The 26,097-nt window shown below is 45.9% G+C and overlaps 1 protein-coding gene and 1 non-coding gene across 2 annotated transcripts; both read left to right on the top strand.

The window, feature by feature from the left end:
• The first annotated feature begins 4,239 nt into the window (after window positions 1–4,239).
• Window positions 4,240–4,358, top strand: LOC145403890 (5S ribosomal RNA). Its single transcript, XR_013898083.1, has one exon. It is a non-coding gene; the product is annotated as a 5S ribosomal RNA (ribosomal RNA).
• Window positions 4,359–15,322: 10,964 nt separating this feature from the next.
• On the top strand, window positions 15,323–15,886 carry LOC145403725 (uncharacterized). The gene has a single exon (XM_080275405.1). The coding sequence runs from the start codon at window positions 15,323–15,325 to the stop codon at window positions 15,884–15,886; it is 564 nt and encodes a 187-aa protein (XP_080131531.1).
• The last annotated feature ends 10,211 nt before the right edge of the window (window positions 15,887–26,097 follow it).

Below are 26,097 nucleotides of genomic sequence, written 5' to 3'. Positions count from 1 at the left end.
TTGCCTAGAGTCTCTAGGGCTTCCCCTTCGAAGGAAGTCCCTGGCGCAGCCCACCCTCCACCCAGAGGCTGCGCGGGACATTCTCCCCCCTCTCTCTCCAGGTGTGGACTCCAGGAGGAGCCGCCATTTGAGGAGTGGTGGCAGGGCCCTATTGCTGAGAAGGGGATCCATGCCCTACGGATCACCCCTGGTCGATGCGAGGACCTGACAGACACCGCCTGGAGGGGAAGCCTCAGCCAACCCCTGACAGCACCCCAATCTCGTGGCAACCGCAGTCCCCAGTCTCCCAGGGATGCCCCTCGAACCCCAGGGCTGAACCTTCCCGGCTCTGCCCGACACCAGCCCTCTGTCATGAGCAGAAGGCCCCAGGAACGATTCCTGGCCCTATTTGGCCCCAGCCCTGAGGGCCACTCACCAGGTAGAGGCTCCGCCAGGAGGGAGCCTCCCTGCACCCCCGACCAGGACTGCGTCCGGGCCTTCACGCCCCCGGTAGTGGTTCCGTGCCTCCTACGTGAGGGCACACCCCGGGGCCGCCCCACTACGCCTGGGCACCATCTCAACTTAGACCCAGGATCAGCAGCCCAAGAATTTTTCTTGTGTAGGCCAGTGTCAGTCCGGGAAATATAGAATAACCATGCCAATATAGAGTGTTACAACCTGGAACAGTGTTACAGTGGAAAGTAATAGTGACTGTGCCTATAAACTAAAACATCCTATCATACAGTGTGAATTACCTAAGTTCAGGGACTGGGAACAATATGCAAGGACTGTGAGAGGAAGGACTCTATGGACTGTATCTCTGAAACCTTTGTATTACTGGTGTATGTAACTGACCTAGGGTGGTCCCACTGTATGTATAATGTAATATAAATACTGGCAATAATAGGTCTGTCCCGTCCACATGCCCTGTATTGTATACTATTGTATGTATATTGTAAGAAGGTCGAATTAAGGCAATACATGTGTTAAGGTAGCCTCCCGAGTTTTTATCCCCTGCTCCTCTGTTAAGGTGTTCTAGTTCCGGTCTAGAAAGAGGATCCCGCTCAGTTGCTGATGTCTTTAGGACGAGAAGTCGACCTAAAAACATCCAGCATAAGAATATAATATATATATATATATATATATATATATATATATATATATATATATATATATATATATATATATATATTCTCCCCTTTGGGGCTAAGATGCGAATGAATGTGTTTGAATGGATGAGTAAATGGAGAGTGAGTCGTCCTGTCTCGGCTACCTCCCTTTCCTTGGGGGAAGCAGCCTAGGTGTATATATATATATATATATATATATATATATATATATATATATATATATATATATATATATATATATATATATATATATATACACAATTTAAATGTAATTGATAACAAAAAATAAATAAATGAAACAAAAGCATACAGGAACCGAATGCTAATCTCGCACAAAAATTTATTGTTGGCTGAGGTACACTGGGTCACAAAAGTATCGGTGCCCAACATGCCTGAAACATTTGGGACCACAGAACGAAGGTCACTGAAATATTAGTATTCGACCTACCACACGTTGGTAGCCCTGATGTCGGGAGGTGTTATATATCGTCAACTAGCAATATCCTCTTGCAAACATATAGCAAATGTAATGTTTATATAGACAGACACTGATGATACACAATGAGACGTTGGTAATGTCAGCAGTTGTTCGAAACTTTTCGGAAGGCATCGGACCCCCTGTGCACCGATACTTTTGTAATCCATAGTACAAACTATCTACAAACCAAACGTAAAGAAAACTCACAAAACTCAACGGAATTCAGTCACCGCGTTTCACAAAAAGCCAATCCATGTTAAAAAATATATGGCGGTTGGTATTCGGACGTCTTTGATCAAATCATCACCAAAAGAAATTAACTTCTGCACATCCACATAGTTGATATTTCTGAAGGTTTGGTGAAAATTCGTCCACAGCTTTTGGCAAAACACACACACACACACACACACACACTGGTATAGAAGAGGAAGAAGCAAAAAACAAGATCTCAAGAGACAAAAAGGAGACGGCAAATGTAATGAGCTTATTGAAAGAAGTATCAGAGGAAATCTGTAGTAAAGACATAGAGGAACACAAAAGGTTTGGGAAATACGAGAAAAGCAAGTCAAGACCCCTAAAGGTGACTTTCCAGAGTGTAAACACCGTGGAGGAGATACTAAAAAATGCAATCTTATGGAAAAAGAGTTCAAAAATGTATGGATAAAAAGATGCCTAACAAGAGGAACTGGAATTACTGAAAGAGAAGAGGGAGGAAGCAAACACAAAAAAATAGGGAAGATCAGAAGAGGAGAACACATTTTTTTTTTTTTTTTACAAAGTAATAGGATTGCAGGTACGAAAGTGGTACATAAACAGGAAGGAATAAAAAGGAGGAAGGTAGCAGAACCAAGTCATGACAAGTATATAAACAAGATGATAAAGTTGATGTAGTCAAATGTGGATGGAATGGTATCTAAATTATTAGAGATGAATGATTATGTCAGAGAAAATGAACCACAAATAATATGCCTATCTGAAACAAAATTAACACCAAGGATATCAAATGACATACTAAACTTAGAGGAATATAATATATGGAGAAGAGATAGAAACTTAAAGGAGGAGGAATTATAATATTAACTAAGAAAAATCTAAAAGTCAATGAAATGAAACTAGACATACCCTCACAAGTAGAACTGATTGCAGTAGAGATCAACACATCTGAAGGGAAAGTAATTGTAGCCAATTTGTACATGCCACCCAGATCAAACACATGGGAAAAGAGACGAATATGAGGACCTGGCAGAGAGTACAATTCAGAGTTTAAGAGCATTACTACATAAAATGGAAGAGAAATCGGAAAGAATTATACTAACTGGAGATTTTAATACAAGTATAAATTGGAAGACTCTAAATATAATCAGCCAAGAAAGCTGTTGGGACCAAAAGCTCCTGGATCTCGTGCAAGAATTTTTCCTAACGCAACATGTGAGGGAAACCACCAGAAAAAGAGGACTCGATGTACCTTTTATGGTAGATCTCATATTTACTAGGCAAGAAAATGATATTGACTGTTTAATATATCACCCTCCACTCGGCAAAAGCGACCATGCAGTACTAAATTGGAACTTCTGGATAGCATATGACATAGTTAACAGCAATGAAAGTTACAAAAAGAGCCTAAACTATAAAAAGGGAAATTATCAAGACCTAAAGAAGTATTTCTTAGAAGTTGATTGGGAAAATGAGCTTAGAGGACAAGATTTAAATGCTGTATATAAAAAATTCTGTGAATTTTATGAAATAGGAGTCCAGAAGTACATCCCACAGCACAAAGAAGCAGATAAGAAAATACAGAAATGGTTCAATACAGAATGTAAAAAATCAAAAGAAAGAAGAGATTTGTTGTGGAATAGATACAGAAGACACAATAGTGAAAGGGCGTATAATAATTACAAACAGGCAAGAAAGGATTATAAAAGAATAACGAGGGAAGCCCCAAAACAGTTTGAGGAGGATATAATAAATAAAAGTAGTGATCAACCGAAGCTATTTTACAGCTACATCAGAAGCAAAACCAAAGTAAAAGATATAATACAATCCATTACGGACAAGGGAATCACCTATACACAAGAGAAAGATATTTGTGAAGCACTAAATAAGAATTTCCAATCAGTTTTTACAGAATTTTTTTTTTTGAGAGGGACTATGTGGAACATGCATGTCCACACATACTACCAGATACATAAATATCTGGAAAAGTACTACAGGAGGAGTTACGTAAATTAGACAGAGGAAAAGCAAATGGTCCTGATGAAATTTCATGTTGGATGCTACGAGAATGTGCAGAGGAGTTAAGTAAACCATTATTTTTAATTTTCAAGAAATCCTTGAGTCAAGGTAAACTACCTGATATTCGGAAGAAAGCAAATATTGTCCCCTTATTCAAGAAAGGGAATAGACAAAATCCACTCAACTACCGACCAGTATCACTGACCAGTGTTGTAAGCAAGGTATTAGAAAAACTTATAAGAAAAGCTTGGGTAAATCATCTAGAAGAACACAGTATGATAACAGAAAGACAGTTTGGTTTCAGAAAAGGAAAATCATGTGTTACTAATCTGTTGAGCTACTATGACAGAGTAACAAACACAATACAGGAAAGAGAAGGATGGATGGACAGTATCTATTTAGATTTCAAGAAAACATTTGACACACGGCCATACCACGTTGAGTACACCGCTTCCCGTTCGATCAGCGAAGTTAAGCAACGTTGGGTCTGGTTAGTACTTGGATGGGTGACCGCCTGGGAACACCAGATGCTGTTGGCATAACGTTCTCCCTACGTGTCAAGTGGGGTTGGTGGAGGATTAGTGCCCCTCCCTGTAAAACAATTAACTCTAAGCCGTTGGCCACCCCGTTTGGGATACATGGCGTCTGGCAATGAATGAATGAATTTGACACAGTACCACACCAAAGACTTTTATGGAAACTGTACCATCAAGGAGGAATTGAGGCAAACTGTTTTGTTGGATGCAAGATTTTCTCATAAAAAGAGAAATGAGAACAGTACTAGGGGGAAACTACTCATCATGGAAAGAAGTGACTAGTGGAATACCACAGGGCTCAGTGCTGGCACCAATCATGATTTTAGTGTATATAAATGATATAGACAGTAATACTGGAAATGAAAGCTATCTAAGTATGTTTGCAGATGATGCAAAAATACAAAGGAGAATTACTAACACAGACTCTTGTAAAGAGCTACAAGAAGAATTAAATAAACTTCATGAATGGAGTAATACATGGCAAATGGAATTCAATGTGGACAAGTGTCCTGTAATCACGTTTGGTAAAAGTGGAAAAAGACCTGATTGGGATTATACGTTAGGAAATAAAACCCTACACACATAAGAAAGAGAGAAGGACCTAGGTGTGATTATCAATAACAGACTATCTCCGGCTGATCACATCAGTGAGAAGGTACGGAACATGTATACACTGCTTGCAAATATGAGAATAGCATCCATATACATAAATGAAGACATGCTAAGAAGGATAATAACATTATTCATCAGACCAACCCTGGAGTATGCATCAGTAGTCTGGAGTCCTCATCTCAAAAAACACATAGACAAGATTGAAAAAAATTAAAGGGCCGCTACAAGATGGATACCAAGCTTAAGGGATCTAAGCTAAGAAGAAAGACTAAATAAACTGAATCTACCAACACTACAGGAGAGAAGGAAAAGAGGTGACATGATAATGCTATATAAATGCATATCAGGGAAGGGGAAAATAGACATAAATGATTACTTAACATATGGGGAAGCATCAGCAAGAGGACACTGCAAAACAACTGCATAAGAAGAGAGGTGATAAAGACGTGAGGAAATTCAGTTTCCCAAACAGAGCAATTGATCAATGGAATGCACTAACGAATGAAATAGTGTGTGCCAAAACAATTCACAATTTTAAGGATATGTGCGATAAATATGGTTTAAGACACGGGACAGTACGAGCTTGACTCATTCCTGTAAAGATACAATTAGGTAAATTAGGGAAGTACACACACACACACACACACACACACACACACACACACACAAGCACATGCGTGCCAACAAAAACTATCACCTCGCCTTGCTAATGATGTGATAAAAATAAAAAGCAAAAAAAAAAAAAAGCTTTAATGATAGGCCTTCGAGCCAATGGTCGATAGAAAAAAAAAAAAGTTCCTTCGGCATACTTATTTTAGTTAGGAAAAAAGGAAAAGAGAATACTGATTTTCTTCTTACGGAATCAAGTACTGTAGGTCCAGGAGAGCGACGCTTTCACGTGGTGGCACCAAGCCTGGTGGCTCCAGCCAGTGCCTGCCTATATAAAAGCCACTAACCCGCCTACCCCCCGAAAAAGGAGATAGTCGATTGCAGAAGAAGGGCAAATTCACCTATATTCAACTGGGTGAACGTCCATTTGAACCTTCAGCAACAATAATGACAAAAATATTTCGGGAATAAGTTTTAGAGTAAGATGGTGGCAGGAAGCAGAGGACGAGGAGGGTAGAGATATTAATCTATGGTAAGGGGAACGTTTCAGAGGAGTCTTGACGCTGGAGGGGAACCTACATGCGATAGCACCGTTACCCTGGGTGGAAAGAAACAGATGCAACTCCTTCCTGAGAACCAAACTTCTTCATGCTGCCCTGCATCCTGCGAGGATGAGGATGATCCTTGCTCGCATATCACCGAACTGTGCATGAGTATGGAACTACCGCACGACAATGACGTCAAATTCAAGTACGAGTATATCAGCGGAGCAGTGTGGTTGTATTTTAATTTAACGAGCTGCAGAAACTGCATATACGTTTAATTAAATAGATAGAATGAAGTCAGAATCTGTAGCAGTTGAAATTTTTTTACATACCGGCAATTGAACTCACAGGTGGAAACATAACCAGACAAAATCGGGATTAGTTCAAAGCACAGCTCCAAAGTATTTTCACCCTTCACACTTCTAAATTATATGCCTGGATAATGGAAATATACAATATCATTGTTATGCTAGGAGTTTTTAGGTCGACTTCTCGTCCTAAGAACACTAGCTACTGAACGGGGTCCTCTTTCGAGACCGGAACTAGAACACACAAGAAGAACAGGGCATAAAAACTCGGCAGACCAACCTTACACATATATTGCCTTAATCCCGATTCCCTTGCAATATACAGCAAATATACTGTATATAGTATAGGTTATATGAACAATGTCAGGCTTTGATACACAACATTTATACACACAATATATATATATATAAGTGTAGTCACTGGAAGTCATTACTATTTACCAACAATACATCGTAGTTGTAAGTACAGTCTGAATAGCCTTTACCATACAGTCTTAGTGTACTGCTAGTAAGTTCTAGACTTACCCAGTTCTCACTGTGTATTAGAGGTGCCGCTATGTTGAGTATAAACACTGTCAGTTCTCACTGCACCATAGGTGTGGGTAATACATGTAACACAGACACTGTCAATCTCTGTTTCACAATGGCGGCACTGGTATTACAATGTTGGGCTTACTGGGCCGCTGAGAACTGGGCTAGGCGCCCGGGCGTGGGAGGCTGATAGTCGGGGGTACCCCCCCGTGGGGGGCACGGAACTACTGCAGGGGGGGTGAGGTCGTCCGGTCGTGGCTGCGGACTGGTGTACAGGGAGGCCCTTTCCTGGTGGGGCCTCGACCTGGAGGGTGGCCCTCGGGGCTGGGGCCTGACAAAGCCAATAGACGCTCTTGTCGTCACCTGCTCCTGGCGAAGGGTGAGGTCGTCCAGGCGTGGCTGCAGACTGCTGTACAGGGAGGCCCTTTCCTGGTGGGGTCTCGACCTGGAGGGTGGCCCTTGGAACTGGGGCCTGACAGGGTCAATAGACACGCCTGTCGTCGCTTGCTCCTGGTGAAGGGTGAGGTCGTCCAGGCGTGGCTGTGGACTGGTGTACAGGGAGGTCCTTTCCTGGTGGGGCCTAATATGCACACCTCCGCCGCCGGACCCCCCACCCTGCTACGGAGCTGCAGCCCTACCCCCAACCCAGGAGGACACCACGGCGAGTCAGGTGAGTGAGGAACTGGCCCAGAGCAAGATGGGCTCCAGGGCACCCCAACCTTGTGTCCCTCTTCCCCTCAAACTACCTATCTGCGACGTCGCAGAAATGCGACACTATGTCTCGGCTGGACCAGCCCTCGGCAGGATCTGGGTGGGACTGCTCCAGATACAGTTCCAGGCAGCACCGCGGTAATGGTCACTGTATGGCCATTGTACGTCCCTCAGCTGTTTCCCCCTGCAGTCCCGCGACGGCGGCCATTGTACGCATCGGGGAAGGAACGGCCATTGTATGTCCTGCTGCAGCCACATCTGGAGACCGCCTCGGTGTGCTAGCTATTGAGCACACACCGACAGGCAAAGGCAGGAGGAGTGGAACCGCAACGATGGCCGCTGTACGCATCGGGGAGGGAACGGCCTCTACATCCATCCACTTCCTCCTCCTACAGGAGTAGCCCCGCGGTAACGGCCACTGCATGTACCGGGGAGGGAACGGCCACTGTATGTCCCTCAGCTACTTCCTGTTGGGCAGGCAGACTCGTGGCAACGGCCACTGTACGTGACGGGGAGGGAATGGCCACTGTATGTCCCTCATCTGCCTCTTCCTCCTCCAGAAGCAACACTACGGTAACGGCCACTGTACGTACTGGGAGAGGAACGGCCACTGTACGTCCTTCTTCTGCTATCCCAAGGGGCTGTGGGACCGTGACGATGGCCACTGTACGCACTGGGGAAGGGATGGCCACTGTACGTCCTTCATCCACAGTCTCAAGGGTTCTTCTGGAGGGGAAGGTCCTTTGCGTGGCCTGCTCACTACCCCTCGGCTGCGTGGGATGCCCTTCTCTCTCTCCCTCCAGGTGTGGTTCCCCAGAGGTTCTGCCATTCCAGGAGTGGTGGCGAGGTCCTATTGCTGAAGGCAGGGTTCACACCCTACCGTCTGCCCATGGATGACGCCGGATCCTGACGGACGCCCTGTAGGAGAGGTGCTGCAGTCAACCCCTGACAGCGCCCCAACCTAGAGGCAACCGTAGCTCCAGGCCTCCCAGGGCCAGCCCATGGATCCCAAGGAGGGACCGCTCCGGCCCCACTCTCCATCAGCCCTCCACCAGGAGTAAGAAGCGACAGGCCCGACTCCTGACACTGTTTGGCCTCAGTCCCGAGGGCCCCTTACCAGGTCGAGACCCACACAGGAAAGGGCCTCCCTGCACCCCAGACCAGACATGTGCCTGGGCCGCGACGCCCTCGAGAGTTGTCCCGTGCCTTCTACAGGAGGGCTCCCCAGAAGGCCCCCCTCCCACTCCCAGGTGCCACCTCAGTTAATCCCAGGCCTCAGTAGTCCAGTGACGATGCGCCTCCAACTCTCAGAGTCGTGCTAAAGACTTAAACAGTGAAAGTGACTGTAAGTGATACAAACAGTGAGACAGAAAAAATATACAAAGGTCTTTACTGTAAGTACTGTGTTTATGCCTAAGCTCCCCGGAACCAGAGTAATGTACTAGTGCATGGCCAAGAGACTAACCTACCAAGTGCAGTCCAAAAGACAGAGTGTGTGAACAGTGTCGCCACTGCTATATGATATTCTCTCGTGCATTGACTCAGGCATAAATACCGTGCCCATGTGATATGTTATGCTAGTATTAACTTGTCCCTTTACCCTATTCGTGTTCAGAGTATCTTGGTATGGGTATTGAAAGGAAATTGTGCACTGACTCAGGCTTCAATACTGTGCCCATGTGATATATATCACACCTTCTATTCATCTCTTTAGTAATGGCTGCTGCAATCTTACCATCAAATGAGGCGGTACCTCGGATTGCCATCACCGGCAGGGTAGGGCTGGTGGCACAGGGTCCTCCCGGTCGCCATCAAGCGACTGTGCTGGCAACGACTGTTGCTATCTCCAGGAATGCTCATCAGCGAAGAGGTGACAGTGCGGCCTTATTCTTTACCAACATCCGTGGCCTTACCACAAATTTAAACTCAGTTCATTTTTTCCTTCAGTCTATATCTCCTTTGGACCTTTTCCTCACAGAACCACAAATCTCACCCTTTACCGATATATCTCCATTTTTTTTTTTCCCGGTTACCATCTCCTTACAAACATCCGTAACAAGGGCGGCACCTGTTGTTACATCAAATCCCAATATGCAGTTGCCACTATTTTAAACTTCACTTCATCCAGTTTTAATTACTCATTATATAGATTAAACTGTCAAAACATTACCAAATATATTTGTGTAGTTTATCGTTCCCCCAATGCTTCTTCGGAACCCAGTGTATTTGATTCCAAGTCCACTCAGTTGAGTAACCTTGACCTTGCCCTTGGCACCGAAATTACCATTTTGGGTGATTTTAACATACACAATGTTGAATGGTTATTGCATTCTGCTCGGACTGACGACGCTGGTCTAGAGTGCAAGCTGTTTGCGGAATCGTTTAATCTCACCCAGTTGGTAAGGCAACCAACCAGAATACCTGATAATCCTGACCATAATGCCCATCTCTTGGATTTATTCTTGACAAATAATCCAGATCAATACGGGATAGAGGTACTGTCACCACTTGGATCCTCTGACCACAATCTCATCAAAGCCTCATTAGTTAACCCTCCCACACCTCCCCGTTCTGAACCTGTCAGGGTGACCCGATGGCACTTTGATAGGGCAGACTGGGATGGATTTAGAAATTATCTTGCTGATGTTCCATGGCAGTCTTTCTTCTTTAGTGATCCGAATTCTACCCAGTCCCACATTTGCGACTTAATACTAGCTGGTATGGATTTTTTCATACCAAATCAACAGTTCATTAAAAGATCGAACTCTCCAAAATGGTTTGATGGCAACTGTGCCGGAGCAACAGCCCAAAAGTCATTAGCATATAACTCTTACTTAAAATCAAAAGCATCTGAATCACTCTTCCAATTTAAAATTGCTAGAAATCATGAAAAAGCTGTATTAAATCTATCTAAATCAAACTTTCTTCAAAAGCAAGCATCAAAACTACTTAACAACCCTAATGACAATAGAATATTCTGGTCAGCTCTTAATTATTTCAATAATAACTTTAACAAGTCATCTTCTATTCCCCCACTAAAATCTTCAGATGGCGACATTACAAATGACCCACGTGGGAAAGCAGATATCTTTGCCAGTACCTTTGCCAGAAACTCTACCATAGACGATACCAGCCAGAATGTCCCAGTACTGGAACTTGATTCTCCCGAAATTGCCCCACTTAAAATACAGACAAGATACGTAAAATTCATCCTAGACAATTTACCTACCAACAAAGCTCCAGGCCCAGATGGAATTCCGCCAATTGTTTTGAAAAAGTGTTCCCCTGAACTTGCCTCTGTCCTAGCTAAATTATTCAGACTATGCATACGTACATCTTTATTCCCAAATTCATGGAAAGAAGCCAATATCCACCCAGTTCCGAAGAAAGGAAGTTCGTCTGACCCCTCCAATTACAGACCAATAGCTTTCACATCTTCTCTTGGTAAGGTATTTGAAACATTAATTAATTAGCACATTGTTAAACATCTTGAATCCAACAACTTAATTAGTGATAGACAATATGGTTTTCGCCACGAAAGATCCACCATTGACATACTCAATCTCTTAACTCATACCATCCCTCAATCAATTGATCTTTTTGGAGAAACTCATGCAGTAGCTCTTGATATCTCTAAAGCTTTCGACAGAGTATAGCACCGTTCCCTGCTGTCCAAACTCCCTTGCTATGGACTAACGTCGTTTGTTCCTTTGATTTCTTCATATCTTAGTGACAGGAAAATAAGAGTAAAAGTAAATGATGTATATCCCAATTTCCACTCAATTAACGCCAGCGTGCCGCAGGGATCAGTTCTGGCGCCAACCCTATTTCTGGTTCCTATTAATGATCTCTTATCTTTCACCCACAATCCCATTCACTCATATGCAGATGACTCAACACTACATAGTTCATTCACACTCAGACATCCATTTACAAAGTCTAATATCTCTACCTCTCAACTCAGTACAGCCATCTCCATAAATCAAGATCTATCTACAATCAGTGAATGGGGACAAAACAACCTTGTCTCTTTTAATGCTAGTAAAACTAAATATATACAGTTTACTAATAGACAGATATTGCCAGATTCGTACATTACCTACAGTGCTACTAATATTCCCATCTCCAAAAGTATTGAAATTCTTGGCGTCTCACTTAACAGTGCCCTCAGCTGGACCTCTCATGTCAGATCACTTGCTAAAACCACCTCAAAGAAACTTGGATTATTGTACAGAGTCCGTAACTTCTTCGCCGATGAGCAGTTAGCTATAATTTATAAGAGTCATGTGCACTCTCAGCTTGAATATTGGTCACCCTTGTGGAATGGTTGTGGAGAGGTTGCATTAAGACAACTAGACAAAATTCAGAATAAAGCTGTTAGAATCATTAACAACCCTGCCATTACATATAAACTACCTCCCCTGCAAGTAAGAAGGAATGTTGCCTCCCTTGCATTATTTTACAGATATTTTTTTGGCAAATGCTCAGACGAAGTTGCGTCCATGGTGCCACCTCTCCATGCCTTCCCTCGTGCTACACGGGCATCTGGTAGCACTCATGACTGGAATGTCACTCAGCCATATTGCAGAACTTCTGCCTATCAGAATTCTTTCATTCCCCGAACTGCATCTCTCTGGAACTCGCTTTCCCAGAGTTGTTTCCCTCTAAATTTCAACCCACAACTGTTCAAGTCTAACTGTTACAGATATTTTAGGAGCAGAGGACACCAGTAATCTGGTGTATGGATTATTTTTATTTACTCATTTGTTTTTCCTTCTTCCGTTCTGTTATATATATATATATATATATATATATATATATATATATATATATATATATATATATATATATATATATATATATATAAGTGTATTGAAAGGAAATTGTACACGGACTAAGGCATGAATACCGTGCCCATGTGATATGTTATGCTAGCATTAGTCACCCTGTCACTTTACCCCATCCATATTCAGGATATCTTTGTATGTATATTGAAAGGGAACTGAACTGAGACAATAGATGTGTTAAGGTGTCCTGCCGAGTTTTTATGCCCTGTTCCTTTGTAGGTGTTCTATTTCCGGTCTAGAAAGAGGACCCTGCTCAGTTGCTGGTGTCTTTAGAGCGAGAAGTCGGTCTAAAAACATCCAGCATAACACTGGTGGCAGCGGTGGGATCTGGGTCCGGTTAGAACACGGAGGAACAAATAGGGAAATCTTACACAATGGCGGCCAAACCACACATTCAATTGCCAAAGTTCAACCCGAACAATACGACATCGATGTATGCTTGGATATGGTTAAACCCTTATTGGACATAGGGTTTGATAATGCCAGGGAGAAAATTGCTGTCACACTACCTAACATTGGCAAAATTGTAGCAACTATAGCCACAAAAATCGTTCCCTATTTAAAATGGGACCAATTCACACATATAGTGAAACAGGCAGTTACATCTTCCTTGGGCAGAGTTGTCACTCTCTCACAACTTGACACCCTCACATACGACGGTAACCTCGATGACACGTTCATCCAGGCACGGTGACTCGTCACCGCCGCCTATCCCGAAGCCAGCACAGCCACTCGGGATCAACATACATTCAATACCCTGCTGAGGATCCTTCTGAGCACAGTCAGGGAACACTTTACAATTTATGATCCATCAGGAGACATGGACCAAGACCTGCAGCTTGTACGACGCCTCCTCGCCGCCCATACCACACCCCAACCCCTACATGCTGTCACTAAGTTTCCCCCAACCAAGACAGCACCCCAAAAGCAATGGACGCCCCCATCACAACCAACTACGGAGCCATCACCTGCCATACCCAAGGCTCACCCTCCAAAGAAACGTCATAACCCCAGAAAAAACTCCAACTTGATATCCATTAACCCGTGGGAATTTACCGCCTGCAGTTGCAGCTACCCCTCTGCATGACACACGAGCAACTGAAAGCCACTCGATGCAGGACGGCCCCACAGGGGCGTCGGAAGGTGTCATCCTTGGAAGACGATGCACCACAAGACGATGCTCCACCCCTAACTTATACGGACCCAGGGGAAGTGGAGCCCGAAGAGGAAGGCACCGTACAACAGATGGATTTTTAGGTCCGCCCCCGCACCTCCCCATGGTGGCAGGGGCCACTTCACATAAGTACAGGCCCCCAGTCTACAACAAAATGAGGCTGAATGGGGTCAAGGCAAGACTATTGGTTGACACGGGAGCAGCCAGATCCTGCTTCTACTCACATTTTTACTCCCGTCACAGCTCCGCCTTCGGCCCCCTTCTTTCTACCTCAGCCAACCTCGTAGACTCGGGGGATGGCCCCCTGCCTATTGTTGGGGAAACCAGGGACCTGTGGACTGAAACCCACCAACAAGTCACCGCAAGACACCCCTTCATCATTTTCAATTCCACCTGCCATGCATATGACGGCTACCTGGGGCTGGACCTCCTACAAAAGCTTCATGCAAGCATTGACTGCCACAAGCACCGCCTTCACCTTCATCCAGCCCCCCCCCCTTAACCACCCACACAGCACGTGCACACCCCCACCCCACCCCCCCCATTCCTCACCACCCTCAACCACTCTGCACGTGCATCTCACCTCCACCCTCACCCTTCCCATCACCCACCACTATACCTTCTAACCCCCATTCCTCTTCTTCTTCCTCTCCAACCTCACCTCCCCCTCCAACTTTTCCTGCCACCATTGCTTCCGCCATTACCATTCCCGCACACCATGAGGCTTGGTCACAATTAAACAGGTCCAGTGGTATCTCTGTACTATTTTCACCCAGCTTACCATCCGGGCCCTTTTCATCATGTTTACTCTCTCCCACATTCCTTCCTCCCCATGTCCAAGCAGTGCGAATCGCCAATCTCGCCACCACGCCACTTACCCTCCCTCGAGGGTTAATAGTAGGTGACATGGGAGAGGCCGAGCCTTGTGAGACACCCTCCCCCTCCCCCACCACCCTACCTACTCTACCTGACCACCTCTCTACCCACCAAGCAAACAACCTCCGACAACTCCTGCTGGACTTTCAAGACCTTTTTTCATCTGGCCAAGCAGATATTGGACACACCAACTACCTCAACCACGAAATCCACACCACGGGACCACCCATCTGCCAACCTTCATGATGCAAGAACCTGAAGCAGCGGGCAGAGGAAGACTGGCAGGTCCAGGACATGCTCAATGCCGGCGTTATTTCCCATTCCACCAGCCCCTGGTCTTCCTCTGTCGTACTCGTTAGAAAAAAGGATGGCACCATGCAGTTCTGTGCTTCCTACTGTAAACTCATTGATGTCACCACTAAAGGACGCCACTCCCCTACCCAGAATAGACGATTCCCTCGACTCACTACACGGCTCCTCCTGGTTTTCCACCCTCAACCTGCGGTCAGGGTACTGGCAAGTCCCCTTCCACCCAGAAGACAAACAAAAAACAGCCTTCTCCACCAGCAACAGCAAACATTATGAATTTAACGTCCTCCCTTTCAGACTTTGCAATGCCCCAGCCACGTTCTTCCTCCTCATGGAGTCAGTCCTGAGTGGCCTGACCTGGGAGATCTGCCTGGCATATCTAGACGATGCCATCGTGTTGAGCCGAACCTAGGCCGACCATCTCCACCTCCTCAAACAGGTTTTTATGCGAATACACCAGACCAGACTCAAACTCAAACCTTCTAAGTGCGTCCTAGCAGAAAGATCCGCCTCCTTCCTGGGACACGTGATCGGAGCCAAGGGGATCTCTCCCGATCCTGACAAGTTGCACGCCATCGCCGACCTCCCTATACCTAAGGACGTCCATGAAACACATACCTTCCTCGGACTTACCTCTTACTACCGGTGTTTTGTCAAAGGCTTCGCCGACATTGCCAAACCTTTACACAATCTCACAAGGAAAGGTGAGCCTTTCGTCTGGACAGATACCCAAACTGCAGCCTTTAACACCCTCAAAAACAAACCCGTCTCTGCCCCAATTGTCACTTTCCCTGACTACAACCTACCCTTCCGTCTATACACCGACGTTTCCCTGATTGCCATCAGTGCAGTACTCACCCAGGTGCAGGACGGACGGGAGCACATCATCACCTGTGCCAGCTGCACATCAACCAGGCTGAGAGAAATTACGCTGCTACTAAATGTCAGTGCCTGGGCATTATTTCAGCTTTGGATTACTTCCGATCCTATATTTCAGGCACCCATGTAGTCATCATTACTGACCATCAATCTCTCCAGTGGATGCGACAATCCAACACCACCAGTGCTCAACTGATTTGATGGAGAGAAGTACGGGAGGAATTTGATTTTGAAATATCATACTGACCCGGGAAGCTGCACACAAACGCCGACACCCTCTCCCTCCTACCCATCAACTCAATTCACACCAACACAGACCTCATCCAAATGTGGCAGGCCAAGCAACGGCCCCCCCTGGATACCACCAAACACCTTCGCCAAATTACACCAACACGGTGAACACCTGTTTAACCAAGACGGCCACATTGTCCTAGATCCCAACACTGCGCACGATGCCATGCTTCACCTCCACACAGACAATGGCATCCACCTCGGCAAAAAGAAGTTACTACAAGTCTTCAGTGACATTAATTGGACACCAAACCCCTCCACAATCGCCAAAAACATCATCCAAATGTGCTGAGCCTGCTCCTTGGGTAGACATCACGCGCACAGCTGGACCAGCAGGAAAAATCACCGCACACAAGCCATGGCAATTACTGTCGGTTGACATAGTTGGGCCCCTAACACCAAAGGCAGGCTACAAATACATCATTACCTTCGTTGATGTATACTCCAAATTCCTCATCGCCTGCCCCACAAAAGAGCATTGCACAGTGACAGTAGCGGATGCACTGGTCCGCCATGTCTTCCCTTATTTTGGGATCCCCCAAGCCCTACATTCGGATAACGCCCCAGAATTCACAGGCAAAGTCTGGGAGGAACTGGCCAATCTATTCGGCTACCAAATATCACAACTCCTCTCCATACTGGCCCCAGGGAAATAGTGTCTGTGAGAGAAGTCATCTTTCTCTCCTTAACAATGTACTGACCCGAATGATACAAACAGGCAATGATGACTAGCCAGCCCATGTAAAAATTATTCAGTGGGGCCTGAACACATGCCCTAGGGATGTTGGAATCACCCCCCACGAACGAGTCTTCGGGGAGCCCCTCTCCTTCTGCCCCTCTGCCAACACCTCCAACCCCCTCCCCCGCCCACCACCACCCACCCCCTACACCACCTCAAGAGGCTCCTCCACCACCTTCAACAACAACAAGATTTACAGCCAGACACGATCACCTCCAACCCCTACAAACCGGGAGACTCTGTAGTCGTAGCACGCTTACCTACCCCAGACAAAATTTCTCCCTGATTCGAATGCCCCTTCACCATCATCAAAGTCCCCAACCCTTACCAAGTCATTATCTAACAGCATGGGCATACACGCACATACCGTAACCGCCACGTGCGCCCCTTCCAACCTCCCACAATAACATTCCGCCAAACCACGCACCACACACCTCCCGCCGCTCACCTCCCCTCCTTCCAAGAATCATCCCACTGATTCATACTCCTACTCCTAATCGCCCTCCCCCTCCACCTCACCTGGCACAATACCTCCTCCCACTGCACCCTTACATGGCCCATCACCGAGTTCCTCTGAGTCCGCAACTTCACCAACCTCCTCTCCTACCACACCCCACACGCCCACCTCACCTCCTCCAACCCACCACGTCCAATCACCGACCCATACCCCTACCAACACATCACCACCATGCCACTCCGCAACAAGCACCGCCATGACCACCGCGGAAACAACCACCCGAACCTTACCGCCACGACATACCCTCCCCCACCCTCACTCCCACCATCACCACCCCCCGCACCACCTCACCTGCAAACTCCCCACTTGCATCAACACCACCCACCACCCACACCACTCAATCATCCACGCCTGTCCACCCTTTACCCACCGATCACGCCCACTACACACGCCACCCCTCACCACCACCCACAACTGCTCACGACCAAAACAGGACGCCCACACCACCACTTGCCTCTGTGGTAGGACTCCATATCATAATTGCAAATCATATAAATAGATAGATAAATAGATAGATAGAGAGACAGATAGAAGCAGGGAGTCAGATGATGAGAAGGTATTGTGTCTGCAAGAATCGAGCAATGCTAAACATGCTTACACACTCTTAACGCAAGGAATGCTTGATAGGCACACGACAGCGCCTAGTGACCATACACACACATACACACAGGCTGCTAGAACTTTCCATCCACGAGGAACACACGTGACACACCCCTGCTACACCAGAATTTAGGAAAGAGAGCGGCAGACGGAGGTTAGCCACAGAACAGGCAAGAGAGAAGGAGACAGGCCTTAGAAGAGACAGGTCAGGGAGAAGGGCTTGGCAACTGAGAGAGAGAGACAGAGATATAGCTAGCGGGACTGGACTCTATATTCCGCTCTGTGTGAGAGACTTGTTAATATTTCCAAGACAAATAAAAATAGTCCCATACTATTCTTTACCTCTCCTGTCACTACATGACAAATGGGAAGCTACTCTAAGATATAAAAACCGCTCGTCCACAAGTCTAAAATATATATATATAACTCAACCAAAAAGGAGTCACAAAGTATTTTATGACACAAAGTCATTTATGACACCTCTACAGCTTCACCTCCCACACCTGCCCTCACTACCACCACCACCAGATCCAGATGCCTCTCACGCCCACCAACCAGATACACCCCTACGCCCACTCCTACCTCACCAACTTCACCACACTCACCCCCACACGCAACACACACCCCAAATACTAGCCCCTTCACACTGAGCCTACATCAAGTAAGGTGGAAGTTTCCACCAACCCAATTCCCCAGGGGGATACAAAAACCCACACTGGCAGACGAAAAAAGATGTATTCCAAACAGTTTCGGCGACAGCTGTCGCCCTCTTCAGTGGATCTACAGACCAAGAGTGGTACATACAAATGCTGAGAAGCTGCTTATATGCAGGGTGAGGACACGTTTTCCCAACCACACCTGATGTGACCTCACCTGACTCTCCCTCTACTCTGTCCACGACCTGAGTGAGGGATTACAAGGGGCGGCAAGGACCTTGCCACTAATCCTCTCATCACTGGATCTAATTTATACATTCCTTCACTATGGTTAAAATTATTATATCTCTCTATACATACAGCTTCCACAATCCTACGTTTCTTATAGTTACTACATTTGTACAATATTTGGCTAGAATTCCAGTTGATTCTATGGTCGTTTTCCGAAGGGTGAACGTGCACTGCTTTATTTATGTTGCCTATCTTACAAGCATACTTGTGTTCCTTAATGCCAGTGTCCAAATCCCTTCCCGTTTCACCAATATAAACCAAATCACAGTCTCTACATGGAATTTTGTGTACCCCTGCAGTTTTGTTACTAATTGGTTTATTCTTTACCAGCATTGATCTTAAGGTGGAAGTATATCTAAATGCAATGTTTACATCCAAATCATGACTCACAGACTTCACCAAGCTAAGATTTGACACATACGGAACCGTGATGTTTGGCTTATTTTGCCGACTTTGTGATGTTGGTCTAGGTACAAAAAAGGATTTTCTGGCTTTAAAATACGCTTGCCTTATAAACCAACTGGGATTTTTTAGATCTAAAAGTATTTTCCATATCTTGGCGTTTTCCGTATCCAGATGTTGGGGACTACTAATTCTGAGTGCTGTAAGGAACATAGAAGAAATAACTGACATTTTAGTGGAACTGTGGTGATATGAATAATAATGTATATACAAATTGCACTGGGTTGATTTCCTGTATACAGAAAAGCTAAGTGTCCCAAGTTCATCCCTGTGCACAAAAACATCTAAAAATGGAAAGGAACCATTATTTTCCCATTCAACTTTAAATTTAATTGAGGGAACCAGTGCATTTAATTTTGTAGGAAACTCGTCAAAGTTAGCGTATACGTCTGGCCAAAATGGAAACACATCATCAACATACCTATACCAAATTAAATTTTGAGGAGAAATGGTGGTAAGAAGGTTGGATTCAAAATATTCCATGTACAGGTTACTAAGAATTGGAGAGAGGGGCGAGCCCATACCCATACCAAACTTTTGCATGAAAAACTGGTCACCAAAAGAAAATGCATTACATTGCACACACATTTCCCAGGCAGCACCGTGGTAACGGCCACTGTACGTACCGGGGAGGGAAAGGCCACTGTGTGTCCCTCAGCTGTTTCCCCCTGCAGCCCCACGATGACGGCTACTCTACGCGTCGGGGAAGGAACGGCCACTATATGTCCTTCTGCTGCAGCCACATCTGGAGACAGCCTCAGTGTGCTAGCTACTGAGCACACACCGACAGGCAAAGGCAGGAGAAGTGGAACTGCGATGACGGCCACTGTACACGTCGGGGAGGGAACGGCCACTGTACGTCCCTCATCCACTTCCTCCTCCTCCTACAGGAGTAGCCCCACAGTAACGGCCACTGTACGTACCGGGGAGGGAACGGCCACTGTATATCTCTCAGCTACTTCCCACTGGGCAGGCAGACCCGTGGCAATGGCTACTGTACGTGCCTGGGAGGGAACGGCCACTGTATGTCCGTCATCCACTTCCTCCTCCTCCTTCGGCAGCAGCACCGCAGTAACGGCCACTGTACATACCAGGGAAGGAACGGCCACTCTACATCCTTCTTCTGCTATCCCAAGGGGCTGTGGAACCGCGACGACGGCCATTGTACGCATCGGGGAAGGGACTGCCACTGTATGCCCATCATCCAGTCTCAAGGGTTCTCCCGGAGGGGAAGGTCCCTTGCACGGCCTGCTCACTACCCCTCGGCTGCATGGGACGCCCTTCTCTTTCTCCGTCCAGGTGTGGTTCCCCGGAGGTGCTGCCATTTCAGGCGTGGTGGTGAGGTCCTGTCCCTGAAAGCAGGGTTCATACCCTACAGTCTGCCCCTGGACAACGTCGGATCCTGACGGACACCCCGCGGGAGAGGTGCCGCGGTCAACCCCTGACGGCGCTCCAACCTAGCGTCTCCAGGGCAGGAGGCCCTAGCCCTACGACAGGAGTGCCCCTCACCCCTGATCCACGTAGGAGCACAGACAGTACCCAACGGGGCTGCCTGATGAATGGAGTCACCTCTGGCTCGTCCCACCACCCTGGTGTTAGAGCAAGGCGCCACTCCTTCCAGCCCTCTCCTTGGAAGGCTGGAGTCTCTCCCCCTACAGGCTCCCCACCTGAGTCCAGACCAAACGAGGTGCCTCCGAGGCCTGGAATCCAGTCCCTGCAGCCCGGGCCACCCCAGACACTGACGGGCTCTGCCAGGACCAGAAGCCGCAGTCCCCAGAGCCAGCAGGCCTCCCCAGGTATTCGCCGAGGCCGAAGGGCCTCCCCCGATTCAAGTGGCCACAATTCTTCCCTGACAGCTACAGTGGACCCGGGGCACGGGCCACCCTACCTTGGCAGCACCCTCCTCCCGGCCAACCCTCAGGCTGGGCCTCCACCAGGCCCTCCCCCAGACCCCAAAGATAACCAAGGGCCAACAGTGTACAGCCCGACTTCTGGCCCTCTTTGGGCCCAGTCCCGAGAGCCCTGCATCCTGCAGGGCCGACGCAGCGAGAAACCCGTCCCAGATGCCGCCCCATTACTCCCAGACTAGTGGCAACTCCATGGGCCTCAGTGTTCTGCACAGCTCCCCGGATGGCCCGCCTCCCACACCTGGGCGCCACCTGGAGCTCCCTGCATAGGCCCTCTCCCCCGTGGGCCGTGGTCTTCTCTCCGTCAGAATTGTGAGTGACAGGTGTTACAGAACAGAGAAAGATAATGTACACTTTAAGTGAGAATACTAAAAATCACTACTGTCCCGTAAAGTTCCAGGTTCAAAACAAAAGAGTTAGGTAAAATTACAAGTTAAAGTTTAATGCTCAAACTAACAACAAAACATTCAGGACTCATAAGGATAATGTAATGGAAAAAAAACAGGTTAAATATATGGTTAACTGCAGTAGCCTCTATTAACACGAAATTAGCAAGAGTAAATTTATCTAAGTCAGCCCTGATAAAATGAAAATACCAGATAGTACTCAGTGAATGCAAGATATATTATTACAGATACGAAATATTATGAACAATGGCTGACATGAGTCTTTACATTAATCACAAAAACCTTACTAGGCCTAAGAACTAACACCCCACGCCACACAGTACAAGAAAAAATGCAATAACAGTTATACTCAAATTACACAGCTGCTAGATGGTTGGAGACTTCCTGAGCACTCACAATAATAACAACTGTACAGGGGAGGACAGAGATGTGAACAAAATGAGGAGTAGATCTAAGTGGCAATTAATGTAGAGACTGACCTCATTATATAGGGGCCGGCAGAGCTTGATACAACTTGTAAGAAGGACGTGCAAATGAAGCTATAGGGGACAAAGAGTTGACAATCCTGCTCTGAACAACAGAAAGGACGACTTACTCTACTGTAACGGTAGAAGGGGGGACTGAGGTAGAACACGCTCGTGATCAAACATGCAGCATACTGTACGTTAGAATTACACAAAGGATGATGAAATCATAGGCTATGTAACACCTCCCCACAAAGAAAAAGAAATTTACAAAGGAAATTTCTTATTACTCTAAAACAATCTGTCTAAAGTCTAGATAAGCAATCTGCAATAACATTTTCTTTCCCCTTGACATGTTGTATGTCTAATGAATACTCCTGAAGAAGTAGACCCCATCTTGTCTATCTCTGATTTTTATCTTTAAACTTACTAAGGAATTTCAGTGGGTTATGATCGGTATAAATGACTATGGGGTCAAAACCAGAACACAAATAAAATGAAAAATGCTGTAAACCCAAAATCAAGGCCAAAAGCTCTTTCTCAGTAGTTGAGTAGTTCTTTTGAGGTGGAGTGAACTTCTTACTGTAATAAGATACAGGGTGTTCAATACCCTGATCATCCTCTTGCAGCAAAACAACCCCAGCTCCTGTATCACTTGCATCAACAGCCATCTTAAAAGGCTTAGCAAAATTTGGAGTAGCGAGCACTGGCTGACTTAATAGGATAGCTTTAAATTTGTTGAAAGAGGATTCACAGTTATCGGTCCAGACAAATTTAACTCCCTTTTTCAGTAGGTCTGTAAGTGGTGATACAAGAATTGAAAAGTTAAGAACAAATCTGTCATAACCTACCATTCCCAAAAATCTTTGTGGCTCTTTCCTACTTTTAGGTCTGGGAAGATCACTTATAACCTGAACCTTAGCTCCTGGTGGTGCAACATGTCCATCACCAATTACGTACCCAAGGTACTGAACTTTAGCTTGACCAAACTCACACTTTGATAAATTAGCTACAAGATTAGCCTGAACCAAACGCTCAAGAAATTTACTGACATGGCATAGGTGATCTTTCCAGTTGTCACTGAAGATTAATACATCATCAATATAAACATCACACCCTGCCAAACCCTCTGTTACAACATTCATGAGCTTCTGAAATGTGGCTGGTGCATTCTTCATACCATATGGCATTACAGAACATGCAAAAGTCTTTCCTAGTGTTACAAAACATGAGATCTCCCTAGCACGTTCAGTCATAGGTACTTGCCAGTATCCCTTTAACAAATCAAACTTACTTATGTACCTAGCCTTTCCGATCTTGTCTATGCAATCTTCCACACGAGGGAGAGGGTAAGTGTCTGTTTTGGTTATCTGATTAACACGTCTGTAGTCGATGCAAAGCCGCTGTGACCCACCTGGCTTAGGGACTAGAGTGACAGGAGAACTCCACTCGCTCTGACAGGGCTCAATCATCTTGTGGTCCAACAGGTAGCCAAGCTCCTTCTCGATGAGAGGAACTTTCACTGGGTTCACACGGTAAGGAGGCAATTTAATTGGCTTTGCGTCTCCAACATCGACATCATGCATCAACACAGTGGTTCTTCCTGGAGTGGCACGGAACACTTGCGGGTACTCCTGCAGTAATGCCAAAAACTCCTGCCTTTTCTCGGGAGGTAGATGAGAAAGCTTAGCCTGGAGATCATTCATGATATCAGGATTCTTCTCCAAACTATCACTCAGGCTCATGCTGCATGGGAGAACTTCACTTGCAGACTCGGGTGGAACAGCTACAGTGCAGACTGGATTATTTTCGTCCCGCCTGTGATATAACTTTAGCATGTTGATGTGACAAAGTTGCTTGTTCTTTCTACGATCTGGTGTGGCGATGACATAGTTGACATCACTGAGTTTCTTCTCCACGAAATAAGGACCACTAAACTTGGCTTGAAGAGGTTGCCCATGCACCGGTAGCAGAATCAAAACCTGATCTCCTGGCTGAAAGTGGCGTAACCTGGACTTCTTATCATACCAAGTCTTCATCTTCTCCTGTGCAGCTCCTAAATTCTCTCTCGCTAGCTGTAAAGCAGTGGACAGCCGTTCTTTGAACTTCATCACATACTCCAGCAGGTTGACGTCATCTTCCTCCAACAGCCAGCATTCCTTGAGTAGCTTAAGGGGTCCTCTTACTTCATGGCCAAACAGTAGTTCAAAAGGTGAGAAGCCCAGTGATTCATTTGGAGATTCTCTTGCGGCAAATACAACAAATGGAATACCTTTATCCCAGTCTTTCTGATGTTCCAAACAGTATTTCTTGAGCATCGATTTGAGTGTTTGATGATATCTCTCCAACGCTCCTTGGGTCTGGGGATGGTAAGCTGAAGACGTGATCTGGGTGATGCCCAACTCTTTCAGAGACTGCTTGAAAACATTTGACATGAAATTACTTCCCCGGTCAGACTGTACCTCCTTGGGCAGACCAAACTTTGTGAAGAACCCTAGCATTTCCTTAACCACGTTCTTTGCTGAGATATTTCTAAGTGGAATGGCTTCAGGATAACGAGTAGCCATATCAATCATGGTCAACACATAAGAAAATCCTGAAGAAGTCTTAGGAAGAGGGCCCACAATATCCACCAACACACGGGTGAAAGGCGCCTCAAAAGGAGGAATGGGAACTAGAGGGGCAACCTTTTCGGTCTGATTACACTTCCTCACAACTTGACAGGTGTGACAAGACTTACAACACCAGGAAACATCCCTGAAGATACCTGGCCAGTAGAAGTGTTTCAAAATGCGTGCCACAGTCTTCCTCACTCCAAGGTGTCCTGCCAAACTGGAATCATGAGCCACTCTAATGATATCCTGCCTACAAACACGAGGGATGACAACTTGATGTACAACCTCCCATTCACAGTCGGCTGATGCTGTTGGGGGTCTCCACTTCCTCATAAGTACTCCTGACTTTATATAATAACAAGTAGAAGCACCAGCTGACTCTTCCTCACTGCAAGCAGAGTTAGCCAGACCTTTCAACTCAGGGTCAGCAACCTGCAACTCAACCAACTCTTGACGAGACAAATTATCAACACTACGCGGTACTGCCTCATCTGGTGAGTGGTCTAAATTAGCAAGAAAAGTGTCAGCTAGGATAACATCATCATCATCATTATCCTCTAAGTCACCAGTAACTTTAGACTTAGCCCTAGTGACAGCACATGCAGAGAATACATCAGGGACATCACAATCCTGGGTCGCAGCCACTGGCTCACTAGACAACTGAGGAGCTGGACACACTTGACTTCCACCAATATCATTTCCAAGTAAGAAAGTTACACCTGACATTGGGAGTGTCTCAACCAACCCAACCATAACAGAACCATTAACAAAACCAGACTCTAAATTCACTCTGCACAGAGGGACAGAGAAGTAATTATTCCCTACACCTTGTAAGATTACAGTTTCATCAGAGGAATTAACATTAGAGCCTAGAACACTGGTCAGCATAAGGGATTGGCAAGCACCTGTATCACGATATATTTTAACTGATTTCCTGTCATTACTGTCCAGAGAACTGACAAAACCATCAGACAGGAAATTAGCACATGAACTCTTGAGAGTGTCACCCACGTTACTGCTCAAAAGAGGAGCTCCATCATGAGGATTTAATTTACCCCTCAAAGCAGGTTCAGTTAACTCAGTTAAAGAATTCTGGGAACTCTCAAGGGTGGACACTAGACCAATTGACTGAATATTTAAAGACTCCTTTTTGTTCACATCACGCTGTCTCCTGAAACATTTCTCCGTAGTATGACCAAGCTTACTACAATAAGTACATTTACTTTTCTGAAATCTAGAGGTGAAGCTGGTATTTACTTCCTGAGAAACATCATCTTTATTCTCTTTCCTGTTACCTGTACTCTGAGTAGAGACAACGTACTTACTCTCAGCTTTCCCTTTTTCTTTAGAATATCTCTTGTGAGTGAGAACATATTCATCAGCTAAAACTGC

This window comes from Coenobita brevimanus, chromosome 61, assembly GCF_032717465.1.
Source record: "Coenobita brevimanus isolate Jiangsu-jjx chromosome 61, ASM3271746v2, whole genome shotgun sequence".
In the NCBI taxonomy this organism is placed as follows: domain Eukaryota; kingdom Metazoa; phylum Arthropoda; class Malacostraca; order Decapoda; family Coenobitidae; genus Coenobita; species Coenobita brevimanus.
This window is presented reverse-complemented; position numbering and strand designations above follow the sequence as displayed.